At 41.7% G+C, this 23550-nt stretch overlaps 2 protein-coding genes across 2 annotated transcripts in view; one reads left to right on the forward strand and one right to left on the reverse strand.

Moving 5' to 3' along the window:
* The first annotated feature begins 4790 nt into the window (after positions 1-4790).
* Positions 4791-20334, forward strand: jpt2 (Jupiter microtubule associated homolog 2). Its single transcript, XM_043712065.2, has 5 exons — positions 4791-4892; positions 13332-13474; positions 16914-17056; positions 18470-18512; positions 18658-20334. Exons 1-5 carry the CDS (start codon positions 4843-4845, stop codon positions 18813-18815), a joined length of 537 nt encoding a protein of 178 aa, XP_043568000.1. The 5' UTR covers positions 4791-4842; the 3' UTR covers positions 18816-20334.
* Positions 20335-22747: 2413 nt separating this feature from the next.
* Positions 22748-23550, reverse strand: part of mfsd1l (major facilitator superfamily domain containing 1-like) — a 30355-nt gene continuing 29552 nt past the window's right edge. Inside the window, exon 10 of the mRNA XM_087998059.1 lies at positions 22748-23484. Within this exon, the coding sequence (XP_087854185.1) occupies positions 23389-23484 (96 nt within the window). The 3' untranslated portion in view covers positions 22748-23388. The remainder of the gene's footprint in view (positions 23485-23550) is intronic.

The raw sequence follows: 23550 nt of genomic DNA on the forward strand, positions 1-23550 counted from the left end.
TGCCTATCCTGCACTATCTTTAACCTATCTTTGAAAGCTTCCCACATATCAAATGTGGACTTTTCTTCAAATATCTGTATCCAATCCACAATCCCCAGATCCTGCCTAGTTTTGACCTTGGCCCAGTTTAGTACTCTTCCCTCAGGACCACTCTCATCTTTGTCTATGAGTATTCTAAAACTTGCAGAATGTGGTCACTGTTTCCAAAGAAATTCCCCCATCGCAACTTCTACCACCTGTCCTGGTTCGTTCCCCAGTACACCAGATCCAATATGGCCCCTTCCCTTGTCGGACTATTGCCATACTGCTCTAGAACACTCTCCTGGACACTTCTTATAAATGCTGTCCCTTCCAGACCTCTGACACTAAGTGTATCCCAGTCAATGTTGGAAAAATTAAAATCTCCCACTACCACTACCCAATTGCCTCTATATCTTTCCATAATCTGTTTACCTATTTGTTCTTCTACCTCACGCTCACTGTTGGGAGGCCTGTAATACAACCCTAACAATGTAACTGCACCCTTCTTATTTCTCAGCTCCACCCATAATGCCTCACTACTCAAGCTCTCCATAGTGTCCTCCTTTAGCACAGCTGTGATATCATCCCTGACCAACATTGAAACTCCACCACCCCCCTTTTACTTCCCCCCATGTCCTGTCTGAAGTGTCTGTATCCTGGAACCCTTCACCCTGAGGCCGTGCCCTCAAGTCTTTATGTCTCCGACTTGTGGAAACATCTTCTCAATGTCCATTCTATCCATGTCTCGGTATTCTGTTTCAATGAGATTCAGACCCCCCCACCACTTATAAATTCCATCAAGCACAGAGTCCTCAGCCGCTCCTCATATGACCAGAGTCATTCTTGTGAACCTCCTCTGGACTCTTTCAAAGACCAGCACATCCTCCCTTAGATTATGGGTCCCAAAATGGCTCTCAATATTCAAAATGCTGTCTGACCAGTGCCTGAAACAGCAATATAATCTAGTTTAACACATCAGAGCTGTGCCAGAGGAGTGCTGAATTGTTGAGGGTGGTGTTCTTCAAATGCAACACAAAACTAACAAAATGTTTATGCAAAAGAATCACTTAATTGTGTACTCTTAAATCTGATTATTTCAATTTTTTTTGAATGCCAAATCCCACTTGTATTGCTTAACCTTATTGAAAAATGTCATTTTTAGCACAAAAAAGACAGTTCCCGGGAATCAAATGAGTTAGAGCCTTTCTATTTCATTCCTCCCAAGTGGCAATTTTTTTTTCTATTTGACATCCTGGTGTATATGACTGAATAACATGACTATTGAGGACACTTAGATATTATAATGGATAAAAATGAGTGACCCAAAATTCAGACCTTCGAACAAGAAGTTAAAGACACAAAAATGTATTATAGTTGCACGGTCATATTAAGGAATCACAAAGAAACCTTTATGACACAGTTGTCTAATGGCAAATAATAGATGCTTTTATGGGGAAATGAGGAAACTATTTAAAAGAATTGGTTCGATAAAGGATAAATGCCAGTAAATTGTTCAACACTGTGCTAATTATAGTGCAAAATACAGTACCAGATGGGAAGTTTTGGGCAGTTTGGATGCCAGACACATGTATTGGAGAAATCAAGTCTGGAGATGCCAAAAATGTGGACAAGTGATTTGTCACCAGGCAATGTTGTGTGAGTGGAAATGAGTAGTCTTTGAGGTGCATATCACTTAAGAGGGAAAACTATTTCTCACGTGTTGAGGCACGCGATTTACTTTATTTTTGTTTGCTCCTCCTGTTTGCAAGAAGAACTTTGTAGATTTGTTCTGGTGTTTTAACATTGTTCCAATTCTTAAACTTTATTGTATCCTGGACAATTTTGCCAATGATTGACCTTGATTCTGTATTTATTCAATCTTTCCACATTTTGAGGTAAATAGTAATACTTTGTTAAATACATGACAAAATCTAAAATGATGAATATGACTTCTGAGTAATTCTGGTTAGTTCGGCATAAATTACCTAAGTTTTCTTTGTAACTACCTTTTTATTTTGTAAAATCTTTGTTACCAGTTCAGCCAGTAGGATTAATATAATTGCTTTGATTCCTGCTGTAAAATCTCCTCTTATGCCATTGACTGGTCCATACATTCAAAGACTAAAGTAGACCACGTGAAACCTAGGATATTGTGTTTCGTGTAGTTAAACCTGAAATTCCATAACAATACTAGTCTCCAAGACTACGTATTTCCACCACACTAATACACTAACACACCTATTAACATTGAACACTGCCAACATCACTGGTTATTCACAATTTCCTGCAAGATTTCAATTTGATATTTCACTGTTAAAGATGCTATATAAATGATAGATGTTTGTATTAATATTCCATGTTTGACTGAAACTTGGCTCATGGATAAAGGCACCACACCCTCTAATCAAGTCTCTCAGCCTGGCTCATCTCATGAGCAATTTGGCTTTACCTGCAAAATTTATGGTTACATACAAACTTCAGTACATTTGTTGAAGTCTTCATTTGTTGCCATCAGACTCCACTATTCTAAGGCAGTTAAGAGCAGCCTCCCAGCCACCTCAAATCTGTGTTCCTCAAGAACTTTGCTGTCTATTGCAAACAAACATGCTAGTGTTAAACCTAGACATGTTTTCATAGAATGTCTTGTTCCAGTTTAATTAAATCTTCTCCCTCGAGGGATATTCCTCTATTGTCTTCCATATTATTTAATTTTATGTAAGATACTCTTGCCTATCATTCTGATGCTATGTTAGGATATCTTTTAAAAGCAGTTGTTAGCTGTTAACAATGGGTGATAGCTAGACAATATGTTGAAGGTGTTAGCCCCCTGTATTCTCTGTCTATGCCATGATGTTTAGATTGATTCTAATCTAAAAAGTGAGATAACTGAATTTTACATGAATTCATGCAGTTTTTGAGCAAAGTACAAATTCACCCCACAAAATGGATATGTGCATGTGGGGTTTTGTCTCTGTGTGTGTGTGTGTGTGTGTGTCTCTGTCTGTCTGTCTGGGTTGAGGGTTGAGTGTGAGAAAGTGTATGTGTGTAGTGTCTTACATCTGTGAGGGGGGGGTGCATGTGGAGTGTGTGTCTGTAAGGGTGTGTTTGGGTGTCTGTGTGAGCATCTGTGTATATGTGTGTCCATGTGTATGTGTGTATAGGAGTGCCTGTGTGTGTGTGTATAATGCAATGGTGGTCACCTGTAATGTGACATGAACCCAAGGTCCCGGTTGAGGCCCTCCCTATGGGTACCGAACTTTGCTATCAGCCTCTGCTCGGCCACTTTTCGCTGCTGCCTGTCCCGAAGTCTGCCTTGGAGGATGGTCACCCGAAGGTCCAAGGTCAAATACCCTGGACCACTGAAGTGTTCCCCAACTAGGAGGGAACACTCCTGTCTGTTGATTGTTGTGCGGTGCCCATTCATCCGTTGTCGTAACCTTTGGGGAACACTTCAGTTGTCCAGGACTTTCGACCTCTGATCTTTGGATGACCATCCTCCAAGGCGGACTTTGGGACAGGCAGCAGTGAAACGTGGCTGAGCAGAGGCTGATAGCAAATTTCAGTACCCACAGGGAGGACCTCAACCGGGACCTTGGGTTCATGTCACATTACAGGTGACCACCATTGCACTATACACACACACACAGACACTCCTACACACACACACACACACAGAGGAACTCCTATACACACGGACACACATATACACACACACACACACCCTTACAGACACACACTCCCACACACACCCCCCTCACAGACTTAAGACACTCTACACTCGCTACGCACACACATACACTTTCTCACACTCTCAACCCCCAACCCAGACAGACAGACACACACAGACAGACAGACAAAGCCCCACATGCACACACATTTTGTAGGGTGAATTTGTACTTGCAGGGTTACATTGTACTTTGCTCAAAAACTGCATGAATTAATGTAAAACTCCATTACCTCACTTTTTAGATTAGAATCAATCTAAACATTATGGCATAGACAGAGAACACAGGGGGCTAACACCTTCAACACATTCCTGAAGAAGGGCTAATGCCCGAAACGTCGATTCTCCTGTTCCCTAGATGCTGCCTGACCTGCTGCGCTTTTCCAGCAACACATTTTCAGCTCTGATCTCCAGCATCTGCAGACCTCACTTTCTCCAACTTCAACATATTGTCTAGCTATCACCCATTGTTAACAGCTAACCTGAGAATGCAACTTTTTTAAAAAAAAAGGTTTTGTGATTTACACATGAAAGAAGTGAAACTATCACTGTATTCTAACAGATGAAAGGCTTAACAGACAATCAATTTTTCAATGTATAATTTCAGTTACATCACACTGTAAATGTTTGCTATAAATTCTGTGTGTTAGGATTGAGCCCTCCACTACCACCTGATGAAGGAGCGTCGCTCCGAAAGCTAGTGTGCTTCCAATTAAACCTGTTGGACTATAACCTGGTGTTGTGTGATTTTTAACTTTAAGAAAGTAACTAGACTGGGTTGGTATCTGTCCAATCAGAATGCTTATTCCTCTGGGTGGGACTAGATACCGGTATATCGGATATTTCTTTGGCTGGGAGGCCAGTTGATTGATGTCAGCATAACCCAATGGGCCTGCGTATCACGCGTAGTGGGCCGGGATTGATGCGGACCGCAGGCGAATGGGGTTCGTCTTTCCCCCAGAATGGGGCGGTACCACACCTTACTGACTTACGATCCGACCAATGGGAGGAGACGCGGTGCCCGCTGCTGGTTTAAATAGCGACGGGCGGGAAGTGGCCCGCGGCCGTTGGAGGGTGAGAGAAGGCGAGAGTTGGTCATGACTTCGACAAGTACTTTCCAGGGCCTGCAGGATAAGCCCAATTCCAGGTAAAGGAGAGGCCGCGCACTCACCGCCCGTGAGTTCTATCCTGTCGGCGGTGGGTGTGCCTTTAACATCGCGGTCTCTCCCTCCACTATGTGTCGGGCCTCGGGGAGAGAACCCTGCCCCCCCCACCCCCACCTTCCTGCCCCCCCACCCCCACCTTCCTGCCCCCAGGGTCTGAATATCCTTGTTCCTACCAACCCCGAGCCTCCGCACCGGGACAGGGGCGCTTTGAGAGCCCGACCCATTTACCTCCCCGCCCTACCCCCCCCCCCCCCCCCCCAGCTCCGGCGAGGGGTCTCTGAGTGTCCTCCTTTACAAACCCCCTCCACTCGCGGAGGCAGAAAGCCCTCCTTATTACCCCCCTGTGGGCCGGGGGGGGGGGTCTCTGAAAGCCTTTCTTCTTACTACCTAACCCCCCCTCACCCAGGGGAGGGGTCTCTGATTGTCCTTTTTACTGTCTTCCGGGGGTAAGGGTCTTTGAATGTCCTCTTTGATGCCCCCTTTCTTTGGGCTGAGGGGGGGGTGAAGATCTCTGAATGCCCCCTTCACTGCCCCCTTCCAGAATAAGCGGGGCTCTGTATCCTTTTTTTGTCTGTCTTCTCTCCACCCTTCTCTCCAGACCACCGTGTCCTTGTCTAAAACTATCTCAGTTGTGAGCTGATGGCTCTGAATATCCCTTCCCGAGGTAATTTCACTCCATTTATCCTTCCCTCTGTATGGTGAATATAGAAAGAATCTCCAGCTTCTTCTGGGGATGAGTGAGCCATTCCCTAGTGTGTGCAGTTTCACTTTGAGTCAGTCTTCCGTCTCCAATACAGGAACTAATGCTTCGTCATTTGCTGATGTCTGAGCAACAAGAACTGACCAAAAAATCTTTTTTGTTAAAGTCTTTATCTCTCTCGCGCTCTCTCTCTCTGGAAGTTCTCTACGCCCCAGCTCTTTGAAAGACTCCACAAATTCCCTCGTCACTTTTTGTATTTGCCTCCCTCACTAGCCATTCACTTGGAATCTCCGGCATGTGCTAAACCATTGTATTCCTGAAGAATGAATGACCGCCTCCTTGTCAAGGATGGTGACAAAGCATTCCAGATTAAATTTGAGGTTTTCTGAGCACTGAGTTAAACAAGAACCTATTCCATTTGACATTCTCCTACTGTGCAGCCATCATGCTGTGATTTTTTTTTTTAAAACTCAGTTCTCTGAGCTGTTAACCCTTTTCTTGCAAATCCACTCTAAAACGGTATAGGCTGTAGTCTTGGAGTAACATCCTGAGGTTTGACATTCCTATTAATTAACTAACTTGAGGTGTGGACCAGCATGTATTGTCCATCTCTGTTGAGAAGATGATGAATTGCATTTTAGAAGTATGTCCTGTCCATGTGCTATATGTAGATCTGCAATGTTGCTGGGGAGGGAATTTCAGCAACAATGAGGCAACACCGATCCGACTCTTTTCCCTCCTATCCCCACCATGCTCCCTACATCCTCTTTCCCAGCCTCCTGAAAATAAAAGTCTGGATGGTGTGTGGCTTGGAGGGGAGTTTGCAGGTGGTGGTGTTCTTGTCTTTTTTGGTTGGTCCTAGGACACTGCCCTCAGAAGCTCCCACAGTATTATCCTGGGCCAAAGGCAGGTATGTGGAGTTAGACCATAAGGTAAAGGAACAGAATTAGGCTATTCTGCACATTGAGTCTGTTCTGCCATTTGATCATGACTGAGATGTTTTTCAACCCCATTCTCCTGCAACTATTGGTCTCTTTACCAATCAAGAACCTGTCTGTCTTAAATATGGTCAATAGTTTGGCATCCACAGCTATCTGGCAATGAAATCCACAGATTAACCATCCTTGGGTTGACTATTCCTCCTTATCTCTGTTCTAAAGGGTCATCCTTTCAAGCTGACCTTTGACCTCTGGTCTTAGTCTCTTCTATTAGTGGAAGCATCTTCTCCATATCCACACTATTCGGGCATTTCTGTTCTGTAAGTCTCAATGAGATTTCCCCCCATCATACCTGTAAGTTCCATGGAGTACAGACAGTGTCCTCAACCACTCTTTATACGGTAAATTCTTCATCCATGGGATCATTCATGTAAACCTCCTTTGGATCCCCTCCAATGCCAGCATATCCTCCCTTAGATTCAGGGCCCAAAACTGCTTGTATAGTCAAGATGTGATCTGACCAAAGCCTTGTACAGCTTCAGCAACAGATCTCTGCTCTTGCATTCTAAACCCCTTGAAATGAATGCTAACATTGCACTTGTTTTCCTAACCCAGTGAACAGAACCTGCATATTAACCTTAAGTGAATCCTGCACTAGGCTCTATGCTTTAAAGGCTCCAAAGCTTTTCCCTGTTTAGAAGGTATCTATGCCTCTATTCCTACCAAAGTGGATGACCTTACACTTTTGCACATTGTTTCCATCTGCCCCTTCTCTACCCATTCTCCTATCCTGTCTGAGTCCTTCTGCAGGCTCCCTGCTTCAACACTACCTGCCTCTTCTGCCTATTTCAGATCATGGTTGATCTGTGCAGATAACATTGAATTGTGGAACAGGCTCGAGTCTGAATGGCCTCCTGCTGTTCCTAATGATGCATGAAATTATTAACAGTGCTATCTGGAACTGTGACAACCTGATCGTTTCGTTGGAGTGATGAGGAGAAACGATGAAACTTTTACTGCTTGGTGTCAAAATGACTAGAATAGAAGGAGGCACATGTGAAACCTAAGCTGGCGATTAACTTGTTGAGCTGAACAGTCAATTTTTGTATATTTTAAATTCGCACCTGTCCTTTGTTTAGTGTCAACCATTGTTCACCATGTTAAATAATGCAGAAAGATGATTTCAGGCGCCTACTAATTCTGGTGGGTGCCAATTAGTTCTGGACTCATTTGGATGTCTGCTCGACTCCTCAAATCTAAATCGTGAATTCATGCTTGAGCATTTACTGATGTGAATCAAAGGTTATATTGTTGCCTGGTTATCCTTCAGCTGATGCATTTAAACCTTCACTTGATGGGAATTTAACCAAGCAAATGTCTTGTACTATCCTCTCTTCAATTTCACTTCAAACTGTAATGCTGGATTCATTACAGCATATGAACCATCGTTTTCATAGTTGTCACCCTTTTTATTTTTATACTAAATCACCAAATTTTAAAGATCAAGTTCACTCTGCAAGAGTCACCCGACATCTGGAGGAAGAACGCCTCACCTTCCGCCTCGGGACCCTTAAACCATATAGCATCAATGTGGATTTCACTAGTTTCCTCATTTCCGCCCCCACCCATCTCATCCCAGTTTCAACCTTCCAGCTCGGCAGCACCCTCTTGACCTGTCAATCTTCCTTCCCACCTATCTGCTCGACCCTCCCCTCCGACCTATCACCTTTACCCTGGCTATCTCACTCTGTGACCTTCAGCCCAACCCCACCCCTCTTCCATTTATCCCCCCCTCTGCGGCTCCCAGCCTCATTCGTGATGAAGGGCCTTTGCCCGAAATGTTGATTTTTTCCTGCTCCTCGGATGCTGCCCGACCTGCTGTGCTTTTCCAGCACCACACTCGCGACTCTAATCTCCAGCATCTACAGTCCTCACTTGCCTAAATTGTTTAGTTGCCAGCTGGTTAACAGACACTTGGTTTGTTGTCTCTCATGGGTTGTTAGTGTTATGATAGACAAAACCTGAGCATTATTCAATCAGCTGACAATTTGTACTGTATTCCCAGGACTGTATTACACAAGAATTGTTAATGACTAGATTTGGCTTGAGACTAGTTGCAATTTAAGATTTATTCACCTATCTAGTAAGGTGATTTTTAGTAGTAACTGGAATTTATGTAACCTGTTTGGGTAAACTTTAGAACTAAACTAGAACTCTACTTTGTCGAATTTTGTCTATTTGCTGTGGACTCTGGACTTTGTTCAGCTGGTCTCACTTAAATTGATCACAGTAATCTAATTTATACTATTAACAAATTGATAGTGAACAGCAAGTAAGATTCCTTGCAACTCTTAATGTGTAGTTTGTCTTTTTTCCTTTAAGTAAAGGTTCAGATTGTTTACTTGAAGGGCTGGCAGTAGACTGCGCAAGTTGATTATACATTGCAACTTAATTTCTCCGTAATGCAAGCTTGTTCAGGAGTTTAGATACCAAATGTTTCTTTCTGATAAACTTGGTTATTCAATGTGCATAATCTTAATGTTTTGAGTATTTTCTGTAGTATAGCAGGCTACCTAATGTGCAAAAAAATCCCTGATTCAAAACCACAAAAGCAATGGGAACTGGTATCATGCAGTTATTCCAGTTTGACACAAAGGATCAGGGGTCAAGTTGTTTATCGTTGGATGAACAATTTATGGTGATACAATTAACTAGTAAAACCAGTCTGCCCCAGGAGTTAAAGAATCATATGTTAAACCGAGCTGGGGTTTGGCTCTCGTATTGTAATCTGCAAAGTGGAAAGGAGTAATACCCACCTTGTTAAATGGCAAATATGAAGTGAAACTGAATGTTTGCTAACTTGGTGGTTAGCACTGCTGCCTCACAGCGCCAGAGACCCGGGTTCAATTCCTGCCTCAGGCGACTGACTGTGTGGAGTTTGCACGTTCTCCCCGTGTCTGCGTGGGTTTCCTCCCACAGTCCAAAGATGTGCAGGTCAGGTGAATTGGCCATGCTAAATTGCCCGTAGTGTTAGGTAAGGAGTACATGTAGGGGTATGGGTGGGTTGCGCTTTGGCGGGGTGGTGTGGAGTTGTTGGGCCGAAGGGTCTGTTTCCACCCTGTAAGTAATCTAATCTAATTGTTCAACTGTCTGCTTAGTCTAACTGGGTAAGTGCTATTAATAATTCTGTCATGATACTACCTTTTTTTAAAACTTCACTTCGTAGTGGAACCAATTTCTATAGTCTGATCAAAAAGGTGATGGTTTGCTCTTTCATGATCAGGGTGTTGCTAGCAGAGTTGTGTGCTCATTTCCAATTGCTCTGAAAGCTGGTGGACTGCCATCTTGAACCACTGTAGTCCACCTAATGCAGTTTTACCTATAGTGTCCTTGGGAGTTAAGGTTTTTGATCCAGTGATCAAATTAATGATAGTACATTTCCAAGATATGGTGTGACTTGAAGGGGGAACTGTTCCCAGACATCTACTGGATGGTAAATGTTTCTAGGTTTTTTGAGGTGCTGTTGAAGCATTGTGAGACTCAGGCATGTCATATGTGCTGCAGATCACTTCATGTCAGTGCTTGGGCAGGTGGGGTTGAAGATATTATATGGAGTGCCAATCAAGTGGGCTGCGTTGCTTTACATTGTGTTCAGTTTCTTCAGGTGTTTTTAAAGTTGAGTCTAGACAGTTGGGATATTCCATTGCACTCCTGACATGTGCCTTGGAGATAGTGGCAGGTTTTGAAGAATTGGGAGCTGAGTTACTTGCTGCAGAATTTTGTGGCGCTGGTCTTGCTTTTGTAACCCCAATGTTTATGTGGCTGGTCAGTAGTAATCCCCTGGGTATTGCTGGGGGTTCAGTGACGATAATATTCCATGATAGTCAATGTTTGTATCATCTCCTGTTGGAAATGCCCATTGTCTATTGTTACCTCAACCAGGTTACTTTATTTTAATTCCTCCTGCACTCTTGAAGTGTCATTTCACCTTGATGTGGAACTTGATGTTCTGTCAGAAATCAGAGCAGAAGTAGACTGTCCGACCATTAACTATGTGCCACCATTCAATAGATCTGATAATTCTCACTCCGCTTTCCTACCTTAGTCCCCCTAACCCTCGATCCCCTTACTGATTTTTTTTACTATATATTGCCTGTCTTGTCAATGCAATCTGACAATTCTATACAGTAAATAATTCCTTAGACTTTTTAAACCAAGGAGGGGGAAAAAATTCTCCTTATTTCCCCCTTAACTAGGGTGATTACTCTGGGATTATGCACTCCAGTCCTAGATGCTCCCACAAGGGGAAACAGTGTTTCCAAATCTGCCCTGTCAAGCCCCTTTAAGTATTTTGTATGTTTTATTAAGGTTTTCTCTCATTTTTCTGAGCTAGTACATGCTCAGGCCCTGCAGTCCCAGAATCCAACCAAGTGAACCTTTACTAGACTGCTAGTATAGTTTTCCTTGGATAAAGAAACAAAACTGTTCAGTGTTCCAAGTGTGGTCTGACAAATGTCTTGTATGATTTTAGTAACCCTCCCTATTATTCTATTTTAACAGTACTTGCTGGGTTTGCCTGCTTGTGTTTTCAGTCTCCAGCATCAGAATAGAATCTTTTGAAGTAACAGCCAGCGGTTCATTTACCATCTCTCTCTTGCCTGCTGAACTTGGATCCTAGCTTTTGTGAGATGTGCACAAGGGAACCCAGATCCCACGGCTGCAGTCTTCTGCAGTCGTTCCTCGTTTAAAGAATCAGCTGTTCTGTTCTTCCTGTCAAAGTACATAGCCTCACATTTTTATATGCTTTGTTCCATCTGTCAGGTTTTTGCCCATTCACTTGTCTGACATTCCTGATGAAGGGTTTATGCCCAAAATGTCAACTCTCCTTGGATGCTGCCTGACTTGCTGTGTTTTTCCAGCACCATCCTTTTCAACTCCATATCACTCTGTACTCCTTTGTAAACTGTCAACCTTGCTACATGCCTTCCCACCTAATTTTGGCATCTGCCAACTGGTGATTAGTATATTCACTTCCATCATCTGAATCATAAACTTAAACACTTTTGTAAATAATTGTGGCCCCAGCATTTAACACCTGTGGCAGTGCATGAGTTACAGGTTGCCATTCTGAGAATGCTCCCTTTATCCCAATTCTCTTCTATTAATCGGTCAGTCATCTATCCATGCTAAAATAGTAGACCTGAAACCATGGACCGTTTACTTTAAGTAGTCTGTGTGCAATATCTTGGAAAACCACCATGGGAGAAATTCATAATGTTACTTGGAAACCTGCATACTAAAGTGGAAGAACAATGTAGGCATTTTCTTGGTATTTTTATATTGTAAGTTTATGAAGGGAGAAGACACCTTGTGGTAACTAGTCTGGAGACCTGTTTTATTACATGCATTTCAGTGGTTAAATCCTTGAGGTTAACAGTTTCATGCATTACAAAAAAAGGTTGGATGGGAGGAAAATAAACTGTTGTGTGTGGGATTACAACCCTACGTTGAGGTTTGTACTCAAAAGGTTGAGGGTAAAAATGTTGAATCTTTATTTCTGTTATTTGAATTAAGACAGTTTCAAATAGTTCTTGCATAATGTGAAGTAGCTTTTTTCCACTTTTGTGAAATTACTGCTAACAAGTTTAAAGAGTTCATTGGCAACCTCTTCAAGATTTAATCAGTCACTGACCACCAAAGTAAGCAAAAGCAAAAATAAAACTTGGGATCTATCCTACCATATCTCTAGTGAAAGGGTTCAGAAAAGATTTACAAGGATACTTTCAGGGCTGGAGGGTTTGAGGTATAAGCAGAGGCTGGATAGGCTATGACTTGTTCACTGGAGCATAGGTGGTTGAGGAGTGGCTTTTTGGAGGCTTCTAAAATCATGAGCATAGATAACATAAATAGAATAGGCCTTTTTCCCTAGGGTCGGGGGGCTCAAAACAAAAAAAGGTATATTGTTAAGGTGAGAGGCTAAAGATTTAAAAGGGGCCTAAGGGGCAACGTTTTCAGAATGGTTAGTATGTGAAGTGAATGCCAGAGAAAGTGGTGGATACAGGTAGATTAGATTAGATTACTTAATGTGGAAACGGGCCCTTCGGCCCAACAAGTCCACACCGACCCGCCGAAGCGTATATCACCCAGACCCATACATTTACCCCTTCACCTAACACTACGGGCAATTTAGCATGGCCAATTCACCTAACCTGCACACTTTTGGATTGTGGGAGGAAACCGGAGCACCCGGAGGAAACCCACGCAGACACGGGGAGAATGTGCAAACTCCACACAGTCAATCGCCTGAGGCGGGAGTTGAACCCAGGTCGCTGGCGCTGTGAGGCAGCAGTGCTAACCACTGTGCCGCCCACTGGTACTGTGCTGTAACAGGTACTGTTACAACATTTCAAAAGATGTTTGGGCAGGTACATGAAGTTTTCTTTTTAGTGATAGAGGCCAAATGCAGGTAAGCAAGACTAGTTTGGTTTAGAGAAACTTGGTTATTATAGATGAGTCAAACAGAAGGCTTGTTTTTGTGTTATGTCTGTATGATCTAACTTGCCCAGTATTGCCATCAACTGGGGTCATAAGTGGTCTTGCTGATACTAAATTTAAATTAAACTTTGTTTCAAATGTTGCATGCTACACTAACATTATATTGAACTATAATAACTAACCACCATTGGCATTTGATATTTGTAACTGAAGTCTGAATTTGATGTATTTTACTGGGAAGGATAGAGTGGGGCATATAATTCTTTGATTTTCTTTGTTCTCATTAGTCGTGTACTCAAACCACCCGGTGGTGGTTCCAGCAATATATTTGGTGCCCCTGATGTCTCGTCCAGTAAACCCCATAAGATGGCATCCAACATTTTTGGGCCTCCTGAAGAAACTTCATTGCCAAAGAGATCTAATCCTCCAGGTAAAGAAAATTAATAATAAAAGCTGTTGGGAATACCCTGTAGGTCAGACAGTGGGTACGGAGGGAAAGTTAACACTTCAGGACATGCCCATGAACTTAATGAGCCTGAAACTTTCTCTCCACTGATTCTCTGATCTATTATGAATTTAAAAAGACAATACTGGAAGTACTTATTTCCAACATCTGTAGAAATGTGCTGAAACCATTGTCCCAATATCATAAAACCAATTGCCAGCTTCAAGTCTCATCTCATGTAACATCTCAGAAGTTCTCTTACCTCTAAACTGAATTTAATATCTTCATGGATGATCACTGATATTTGATGTACTGGTCCTATAAATATATATGGCATCAGTATGCCGCTATTTCTGGGATGCTGCATGATACGATTAGGGATGCTTTTGCATCTAAACTGAAGATCCCATTCCAATTTTGTACAAGAACCAAATCCAGATGCTATTTACCGTAAGATGTAGTTAGGCCACTTGGCCTAAGGTCTGCTCCACCAATGAGATAATGACGGATCTGAAAATCCTCAGGTCTCCCCTTTCTGTATTTTTCCACATATGCTTTGATTCTCTTACCTATTAGAAATTGGTCCATTTACTCCTTGACTACACTTAACACGGACATTTACTATAAACCGACCGACTCCCACAGCTACCTAGACTACACCTCCTCCCACCCTGCCCCCTGTAAAAACGCCTTTCCAATTCCTTTGTCTCCGCCGCATCTGCTCCCAGGAGGACCAGTTCCAAAACCGTACAACCCAGATGGCTTCCTTCTTCAAGGACCACAATTTCCCTCCAGACATGGTCGATGATGCCCTCCACCGCATCTCTTCCACTTCCCACTCCTCCGCCCTTGAGCCCCGCCCCTCCAACCGCCACCAGGACAGAACCCCACTGGTCCTCACCTACCACCCCACCAACCTCCATGTACAGCGTATCAGCTGCCGTCATTTCCGCCACCTCCAAACTGACCTCACCACCAGGGATATATTTCCCTCCCCTCCCCTATCAGCGTTCCGAAAAGACCACTCGCTCCGTGACTCCCTCGTCAGGTCCACACCCCCCCCACCAACCCAACCTCCACTCCCTCCTCCATCGCCAGACCATAGCAACACGACGGTTGGAGGAAGAGGACAACCAACTCCCATTCCTAGACGTGAGGGTACAGAGAACACCAAACGGAGAATTCACCACTAAGGTACACAGGAAAGCCACACACAGACCAAGTCCTGAACTATGAAAGCAACCATCCCAATACACACAAATGAAGTTGCATCAAGACACTATTCAAAAGGGCCACCACACTGTAGCACACCAGAACTGCAAAAAGAGGAAGAGGAACACCTATACAAGGTATTCGCCAAAAACGGATATCCTCGTAATTTCATCAACAGATGCCTAAGGGAAAGACAACGGAACGAGGACATGCCGCAACCCAAAGGACTAGCCACACTACCATACATCAAGAACATCTCTGAAATGACAGCCAGACTACTGTGACCACTAGGACTTATAACAGGACACAAACCAACAGCCACACTCGGACAACTCACCAGAACGAAGGACCTGATACCCAGCATGAGCAAAACGAATGTAGTGTACAAAATCCCAAGCAAGGACTGCACAAAACACTATATAGGACAACCAGGAAGACCGCTAACGATCCGCATCCACAAACATCAACTAGCCACGAAACGACACGACCAGCTATCCCTAGTAGCCACACACGCAGACGACAAGCAACATGAATTTGACTGGGACAACACTACCATTATAGGGCAAGCCAAACAAAGAACAGCCAGGGAATTCCGAGAAGCATGATACTCATCCACAAACTCCATCAACAAACACATCGACCTGGACCCAATACACCGGCCACTACAGCGGACAGCTGAAACTGACAACCGGAAGCGGCAGGGACAGGCCACTATAAATGCCGGAGGAAACACCACAGAATCGCTTCACAGGAGGCTCCCAAGCACTGAGGATGTCACCTAGACAGGGGACGAAACGTTTGCAACAAAAACTTCCAGCTCAGCGAACAAAACCACAGCAACGAGCACCCGAGCTACAAATCTTCTCTCAAACTTTGAGCGCCTCATCTTCTGCCTAGGAACCCTCCAACCACAAGGGATGAACTCAGATTTCTCTGGTTTCCTCATTTCCCCTCCCCCCACCTTGTCTCAGTCAAATCCCTCAAACTCAGCACCGCCTTCCTAACCTGCAATCTTCTTCCTGACCTCTCCTCCCCCACCCCACTACGGCCTATCACCCTCACCTTGACCTCCTTCCACCTATCGCATTTCCAACGCCCCTCCCCCAAGTCCCTCCTCCCTACCTTTTATCATAGCCTGCTGGACACCCTTTCCTCATTCGTGAAGAAGGGCTTATGCCTGATACGTCGATTCTCCTGTTCCTTGGATGCTGCCTGACCTGCTGCACTTTTCCAGCAACACATTTTCAGCTCTGATCTCCAGCATCTGCAGTCCTCACTTTCTCCTACACTTAGCAATCCAAACTTGATGGCCCTCTGTGATAAAAGAATTCCACAGATTCACAACCCTCAGAAGAAGTTCTTTCTTAGCCGTTTTAAATGGTGATTCTTGCTCAGATTATGGCTTCTAGTCCTAATTTTATAATGCAACATCTCTGATATCTATATACTGATGTCCTATACATTTTATGGGACCTATTCGCCAATATCACAAGTGGTCATCCATGAAGATATTTTGTTCTGTTTAGATGCAAGAGAATGTCCTGAAGAAGTTGCTGAGAGATCAGACTTTAAGGTGACTGTTGATTTAGGACATTTCAGCACAATTTTGCAAGTGCAGGAAATATGAATTTAAAAATACTTTAACTCTGCGGAGTCACATTTAAGTTTCAACCCCACGAAGGATGAGCATGTCCTGAAATGTTAACTTTCCCTCCCCACCCACTGTCTGACCTGCAGCATATTCCCAACACCGCTTTAATTATGGCAAGCTTTCATGACCTGTAGACTATTCTGAATGTTACTGTATATTGGCAAGAGGGCTGTAGATGCAAGTAAACTAAAACAGATATCTAATCAAGTGTTAATTGGAAATATTTTCCTCCATCCTACTTCTGCTTGCTTGTACAAGAAAGAGGAGTATAACTTGGTTGCTAATTCTTAAAACTAAATTTCCTCCTCTACATTGTTTTAATTTGGTACTGCAGCAGTTTGAATTATAATGGGTAGTTTCTCTATCCTGCCAAATCCCTTTTCTAGAATATGCTGGGAGTAATACCAGCACAGAGAGGGGCAGTTTGGCCCATTCCCATAATTTGATGAATTGCTTTATGACTTAATTCGCCATTTCAGGTAGTGTCCAAAATCTTCTTTTTTTTTAAAGGAAGCTTGTGTTACTAAACTAACTGCAATCTATTTCTGACAAACCTCTTAGGTGGAAAAGCCAGTGGGATTTTCAGTGAGTCAGAGCCTGTTTCTTCACAACAATGTGCTGCTTCAACTCCTAATAATAACAGTGACATATTTGGGGAACCAATTGCTCCTGCTACAGTTCGTGTCCATCCGAACAAACCAAAGGTGAAGTTGGAAGCATGTATGTTCAGTTGAGTTGCTGTAAGATCTGATATTAACTCAGTTTAACTATGCAGAAAAATTTGAAAATACATACCAACAGATTTAAAAACAGCTTCTTCCCTGCTGTTATCAGACTCTAACAGACCTTGTCTATACAGGGCGTTCTGGTATAACATAATGATTGTATTCCCCTGCTACCTCATGCTATAGAAAATCATGCTGTAGGAAACAGCCGTAGAAAATTGCTATACCCATTCATTAGAAAGTTTGTGTTGTCCGAACAGTATCCGCGATTCGTCAGTCGCAGTATAGCCAATTTGTGTTGACGAAGCGTTATAGCAGAAAGACCTGTATTAAAGTTGTAATCTGTAGCATAATGTTATGTATTTTGTTCTGTTCTAGTACCCTATGTAAGGTGTACTAACCAGACAAATCATACAAAGCAACATTTTTTCGCTATCTTGATACATGTGACAATAAACAAAATTAATTTTAAATTGAATTTTGGTTAGCTCTACTCTTGTGTATAGATTAATCTAATGTTTATAAAGCTGATTTAAGTTTGTGTTAAATATGTATGAGGCAGCTGAAAAAAAAAAATCACTTCCATGGATCTCGATCACTAAACCTTTGTGCATTAAGTGTAGTCACTTCTGGGATATAATACATCTAGAGTGCAAACATTTTGTTTAGTGGCTTGACAGCCAAGTGATGGTTGCAATCAAATAGAACAGTCTTCGACTGTCCCTTTTTTTTTCCAAGCAAAGTGAATTGTATTTATGATCACTGTCTTGAAACGTCATGGCATGTTAATCACAGTTAAGTATTGATGGAATAATCATTACGTAATGTGGGTGTTGCTGGCTAGACCACCATATGTTAATATTGACAGGTCTTTTGTTTTGAGGTACTACACTGTAGACAAATACACAGGTTACCATGATACTTTTTTTTTAGAAAAATTATTCTTGGAATGTGTGTTGCTGGTTAAGCCAGCAAGTCAACCATATTCCCATGGGTATAAACTCATATGCAAGCCAGACCAGATCATTCCCTAAAGGACATTAGTGAACCAGATGGGTTTTTATGATTAGTGGACAGTGATTACATGGTCCCAGTTAGGCTGTTTTATGTTCCCAGTTCTTGTTGAATTCAGATTTCCCAGTCTATAATGTTGGATTCAAACCAGTGTCCTCAGAACACGAGGCTGGGGTTCTGGAATACTCCAGTGCCTTTGCCAATATCCTATCCCTCCCCAGCTGATGCTAGATTTATACTGATGGAATCCTTTCTTTAGACTAGATTAAGTTAGTGTCTGCATAAATTTAGATCCAAAGAATTCTGATTGGTGATTTGTTACATAATCTGGTCTATTTTGCTATGTAGAAATTAATCTTTTTATTTTTCCCCAAACAGGATGCAAACATATTCTCCAGTGATGCAGATGAGGAGTTGAAAGGTAAGACTTGATAAGTATATTGTAACAATTGATACGCATAATTCACATCCAAATATGAAATCATCACTGCTTTAGTTAAATGTAAATGTACTGCAAGTTTTGGAAAGGTATTGATATTAATGATTGTAAATCTTTTTCTTCTAAGATGAAGAACATGGAGAAGAAAGTGAGGAGAAAAAAGATGAGGAAAAGCAAAAGGAGCCTGCGGTGGATGATCATGAACCTCATCTAGGTCCACGTCCACGATCCCATAACAAAGTTACCCAACCACCAGGTGGCAAATCGACCCTCTCCTTGTTCTGAGAAGGTTCTTTACTGTTTGACTCAAGTTAATCTGCTGTTCCATGCAGAGGTTAACTTGTATAAAAACATTATTTTTGTCCTTTTTCACACTGAAGGTTTATCTGCAAAAGGCTGTTTTATTTTCAATGCAGTTGTTCATTTCAGCAAGGATTTGCTGGCCCAAAATGCTGAAATGATCTAGAGATTAAATAATTGTAACAATTGATCAAATAAAACTTGCATTGTAAATAAAATAGCCTATACCCAAAAGTGACATGCCTATCATTTGTATACTTGCCTGTGTCCTCTGCTATTGATCACGTCTGGCTCAATCAGGTGTTTAATCTATTGCCTCCAAATGTTTTCTTCCACAGCATCTTAGGTGCTTGAAAATTGCCTTGAACTTAGACAGGGCTAAGTGCAATGGAGGTGCAAGCTCTTGGTGCTTTGCTTCAATGCTCTGCAACCTAATCTTTTTTCACTGGGTGTTTCTGGTCCAGATTCAGTCTCTAAGAATGGCCAGTCAGCCACACCATGCAGCTGTTGACAATGTCAGAGTTCAATTTGGGAAGCCATGGTTTCTGCTAAAAGATTGATATTCTTCCTGTGGAATGGACTAGGCCATCCATAACATTTCAATGTACAGTTGTATTTTGAGCACCTGTGAAAATTACTTGTGACTAGCTCTTGTTAAAGACTATATAGATTAAAAGCATTTAGATATAATGGGATAAAATTGATCAGCATTGTGTAATTTGCCTTAATTGAAGAATGTAAACCTGTAAATCTTTTAATTGTACTCTCAATCCCTTGACAAGATTGTAACATGCATATTATGGACAATTCCAAATCCTCAGGTGTCTTTGTTTTGACCTGCTACAAGCTAGTATACAATATTGTCATAAATGGACACAAGATTATTTAATATAGAAATATTTATTTTGCTAAAATGTTTAGACTGTTTCCTTCTGGTTGGTCAAAAGTTTACTTTTTAAACTGGCTTTTGATTTTAGCTGTAATGCAAAGGAAACATTACCAGCAGGTTTCAATTTGCAGAGTTTTTCTGGGAAGAGTTGTCAATTTTTAGGCCTTTGTGACAAACTCAGACTTGATTGTAATTTTTAATTCTGCTGATATATTTATACCTAGACTGACATAGGACAGTAAGACAACTCATTTACAAGGATTTGGTATTGTACTAAAAGATTGCTCTATTTGAACCTCTAAGGTAGTGCACTCTATTTGCAGTTTTGATAGTACAATTTTGCTACATTTAAATTGTTTTATAGAAAATTTATTTTCCCCTACTCAATATACATTCTACATATTAATTACTCTGGATTCCAGCTTCTACAGGAAGCATCTGAGGTACTTGACACATTTTTTTAAATATTTTAGTTCAAGGGATGTACTGGAAATCAGGACACATAGTAATTATTGCCAACGAGAAAATACCTTGTGCCTTTATGCAACCATATTGTTTGGATGTAGATAACTGGATGACAATGGCCAAAAATAAAATTTACCTCTTATTTGTGAATTAGTGAAATGAAGAGCAGTTTTATTAAGATGTGCTTTCACTGTGTATTTTTTTTTAAACTTGGTATAAACTTAATGCTGGAAAAAAAACTCAGGTTTGGCTCATGTGAAGAGAGGCTTGATGTTGAGTCTACAATCACTCTTCAGCTTAACACTAAATGAAAAAAAAATTTCTTTTGCTTTCATAGAAATAAGTCGATTGTCTCCCACTGTAGATGGAAAGGTATTCCAGAGAACAGTGCTGATTGCTGTAAACAGCAGACTAGGTGCAAATTATGTAGTACACAAACTCCAGGAAAAAAAAACTTAGTAGCAAATGGGTGAAAAGGTGTACATGTTGAATGGATGAGTGAATTTGTGCAGGACTTTATATTGATCTAAATAAATATTGCTCATTTTCCCAAGGCCTGATTTTCTGCCTGCTCACATTTGTGCATTTCTATTTATCAACTTGCTACAGTAAATATTCCACAAAACTAATAAAACAATGGGATTAGTCAACAGTTGCAGGCAGCATTCAGGAAAGAGAGGCTGGGAGTGAAGAGGCTGTACCAATTACTGTGTTCAAATGAAATGGGATAACCTCCAGCTCACTGTGGGTAGGTCAAACTGTTGTGCCATGATCATGCATTTCCTGTTAACCTGCACTAAAGTTAGCCATACACATTACTGAGCAGTAGCTAACTATTCAAAATGAAAGATTAATTTCCTGCTTGAAAAGTGAGCTATCAGATCAGTAACAATTAACACTTGATTAAAGAATAATCTCAAATGTTTTTAAACAGTTATGTCCAAATGGAATGAAGGTGAGTGGAGTGACTTAACAAGGATTAATATTCTGATTTTTTTTAAAAAATCACAACACCAGTTTTATAGTCCAACAGTTTATTTGGAAGCACTAGCTTTCAGAGCACTGCTGTTTGTGGTTGTGGAGTACAAGATCATAAGACAGAACTTATAGCAAAAGTTTAGTGTGATACAACTGAAATGACATTGAAAAAAAGTTTGGATTGTTTAAGTCTCATCTTTTAGAATGTCTATGTTGGTTTCAGATCTTTCATATGTAAATTGCAAAAGTTAGGTTACATTCTTAAGTGAACTTTTAACAGTGTCAGGTCAGCCCTGATAATTCATTTGAGGTGTGAGGTGCTCTCACGGAGAGCAATTTACACATATGTAACCAACATGGACATTCTAAAAGATGAGAGACTTAACAAGCAATCGGTCTTTTTTTTTTCCAATAGAAAATTTATCACAGTAAACTTTTGTGATAAATTGTCATACGATTGTATACTCCACAACCAACTGCTGAAGGAGCAGCACTCTGAAAGCTAGTGCTTCCAAATAAACCTGTTTGACTATAACAACCTGGTATTGTGATTTTTAAACTTGGTCCACTCCAGTCCAACACTGGCATCTCAATCGTAATATGCCAGGAGTTTGGTTATGAACAAATTCCCAGAGTTAGCTAGTAATAAGATTACATCAAATTTACACTCAGGCTACATAAAACAAGAATTAAACTTTTATTTTATGCTGTGGTTCTGTTCGCCGAGCTGGAAGTTTTTGTTGCAAACGTTTCGTCCCCTGGCTAGGCGACATCATCAGTGCTTGGGAGCCTCCGGCGAAGCGCTTCTTTGATGTTTCCTCCGATGTTTATAGTGGTCTGTCCCTTCCGGTTGTCAGTTTCAGCTGTCCGCTGTAGTGGTTGGTATATTGGGTCCAGGTCGATGTGTTTGTTGATGGAGTTTGTGGATGAATGCCATGCCTCTAGGAATTCCCTGGCTGTTCTCTGTCTGGCTTGCCCTATGATAGTAGTGTTGTCCCAGTCGAATTCATGTTGCCTGTTGTCTGCGTGTGTGGCTACTAAGGATAGCAGGTCGTGTCGTTTCGTGGGACAACACTACTATCATAGGGCAAGCCAGACAGAGAACAGCCAGGGAATTCCTAGAGGCATGGCACTCATCCACAAACTCCATCAACAAACACATCGACCTGGACCCAATATACCAACCACTACAGTGGGCAGCTGAAACTGACAACCGGAAGCGGCAGGGACAAGCCACTATAAACAGCGGAGGAAACATCAAAGAAGCGCTTCGCAGGAGGCTCCCAAGCACTGATGATGTCGCCTAGCCAGGGGACGAAACGTTTGCAACAAAAACTTCCAGCTTGGCGAACAGAACCACAGCAATGAGCACCCGAGCTACAAATCTTCGCCCAAACGTTTATATTTTATTTTTGAAAAATCACTTGGTCCTTTGCCAAGGTTGAGAAAGGGAACATGAAATCACAACTTCAAGCCAATAATTATAGCCATCAACTGGTAATGGCTTTAATTATTGGCTTGAAGTGTATGCAGTGACGACAAGAATTTCCTTTTGAGGGTTCAGAAGATTGATTGATTGAACAAATCAGTGGAGTTAAGTTTATAAAACCATGTCGATGAAAGTACAATCATGATAATATTACAAAATATAAAGTGAGAGTCCAGTCAGTGTTTAACTCATGAAATATACACCCATGTAAATTGGAAAACAAGCACAAGAGAAACAGTTACTCTTACTTTAGGTCCCTTTTGTTTTAAATCTGATCAGAGATTAAAGGCACACATTGTGACCTATGAAATAAGTCAATTACTTGAGTAATTAATTAGTTACAAGCACTTGTGCCATCCTGAAGCTACATGTGCTGTACAAAAGGAAAGCTGCTTCACTTGACACTGGTTGAAAATTAAAATCTTTTCTTTGCAAGCCTAGAAGAAGCAGCCCAAATACTGGTTTTGTAGAGAGCAGCAGAAAAATCAATGCCTCTACACTGACTTTATCTCCTTCACCTCCTGGCACCAATACTTTAGACAGATACTTGTTGCCTTGAGGTGATTCATGGATAACTATAAGTGAGAGCACCAGGCATTTATAGTTAAATAAATTCTCTAGAAGAATGACTATTGATCACTGGTGAATCTCTTTGTATACAAAGAGATTAGTTCACCTATTTCTAAAGAAAGAGAGGCAAGTTACTGTTCCTGTGATCTCCATTAATTCTTTTCTCATCACTGCTCTCTCAGCAAAGGGGATGTTTCTGACGGTTCTGGAGTTTCCTCTTGTACTGCTTCTGAACGCTTAGTCGTCTTATTCAGTGCACCACCCTGAGAAACCACAAAATGTCATGGAAAAAAAGGTAAAGGTTGCTGTTTAAAATCAGTTAATAGTGA

Source organism: Chiloscyllium plagiosum, unplaced genomic scaffold (assembly GCF_037043375.1).
Source record: "Chiloscyllium plagiosum isolate Xiang-an unplaced genomic scaffold, Cpla_swu_hap1 HiC_scaffold_20, whole genome shotgun sequence".
NCBI classification, from domain to species: domain Eukaryota; kingdom Metazoa; phylum Chordata; class Chondrichthyes; order Orectolobiformes; family Hemiscylliidae; genus Chiloscyllium; species Chiloscyllium plagiosum.

What these genes read in the sequence shown, in the direction of transcription:
- jpt2 (XM_043712065.2), top strand. Translation starts at nt 4,843, where the DNA reads ATGACTTCGACAAGTACTTTCCAGGGCCTGCAGGATAAGCCCAATTCC. An exon ending in CAGGATAAGCCCAATTCCAG is followed by an intron (nt 4,893 to 13,331) that starts GTAAAGGAGAGG and finishes TGTTCTCATTAG; the next exon opens with TCGTGTACTCAAACCACCCG. An exon ending in TGCAGATGAGGAGTTGAAAG is followed by an intron (nt 18,513 to 18,657) that starts GTAAGACTTGAT and finishes TTTTCTTCTAAG; the next exon opens with ATGAAGAACATGGAGAAGAA.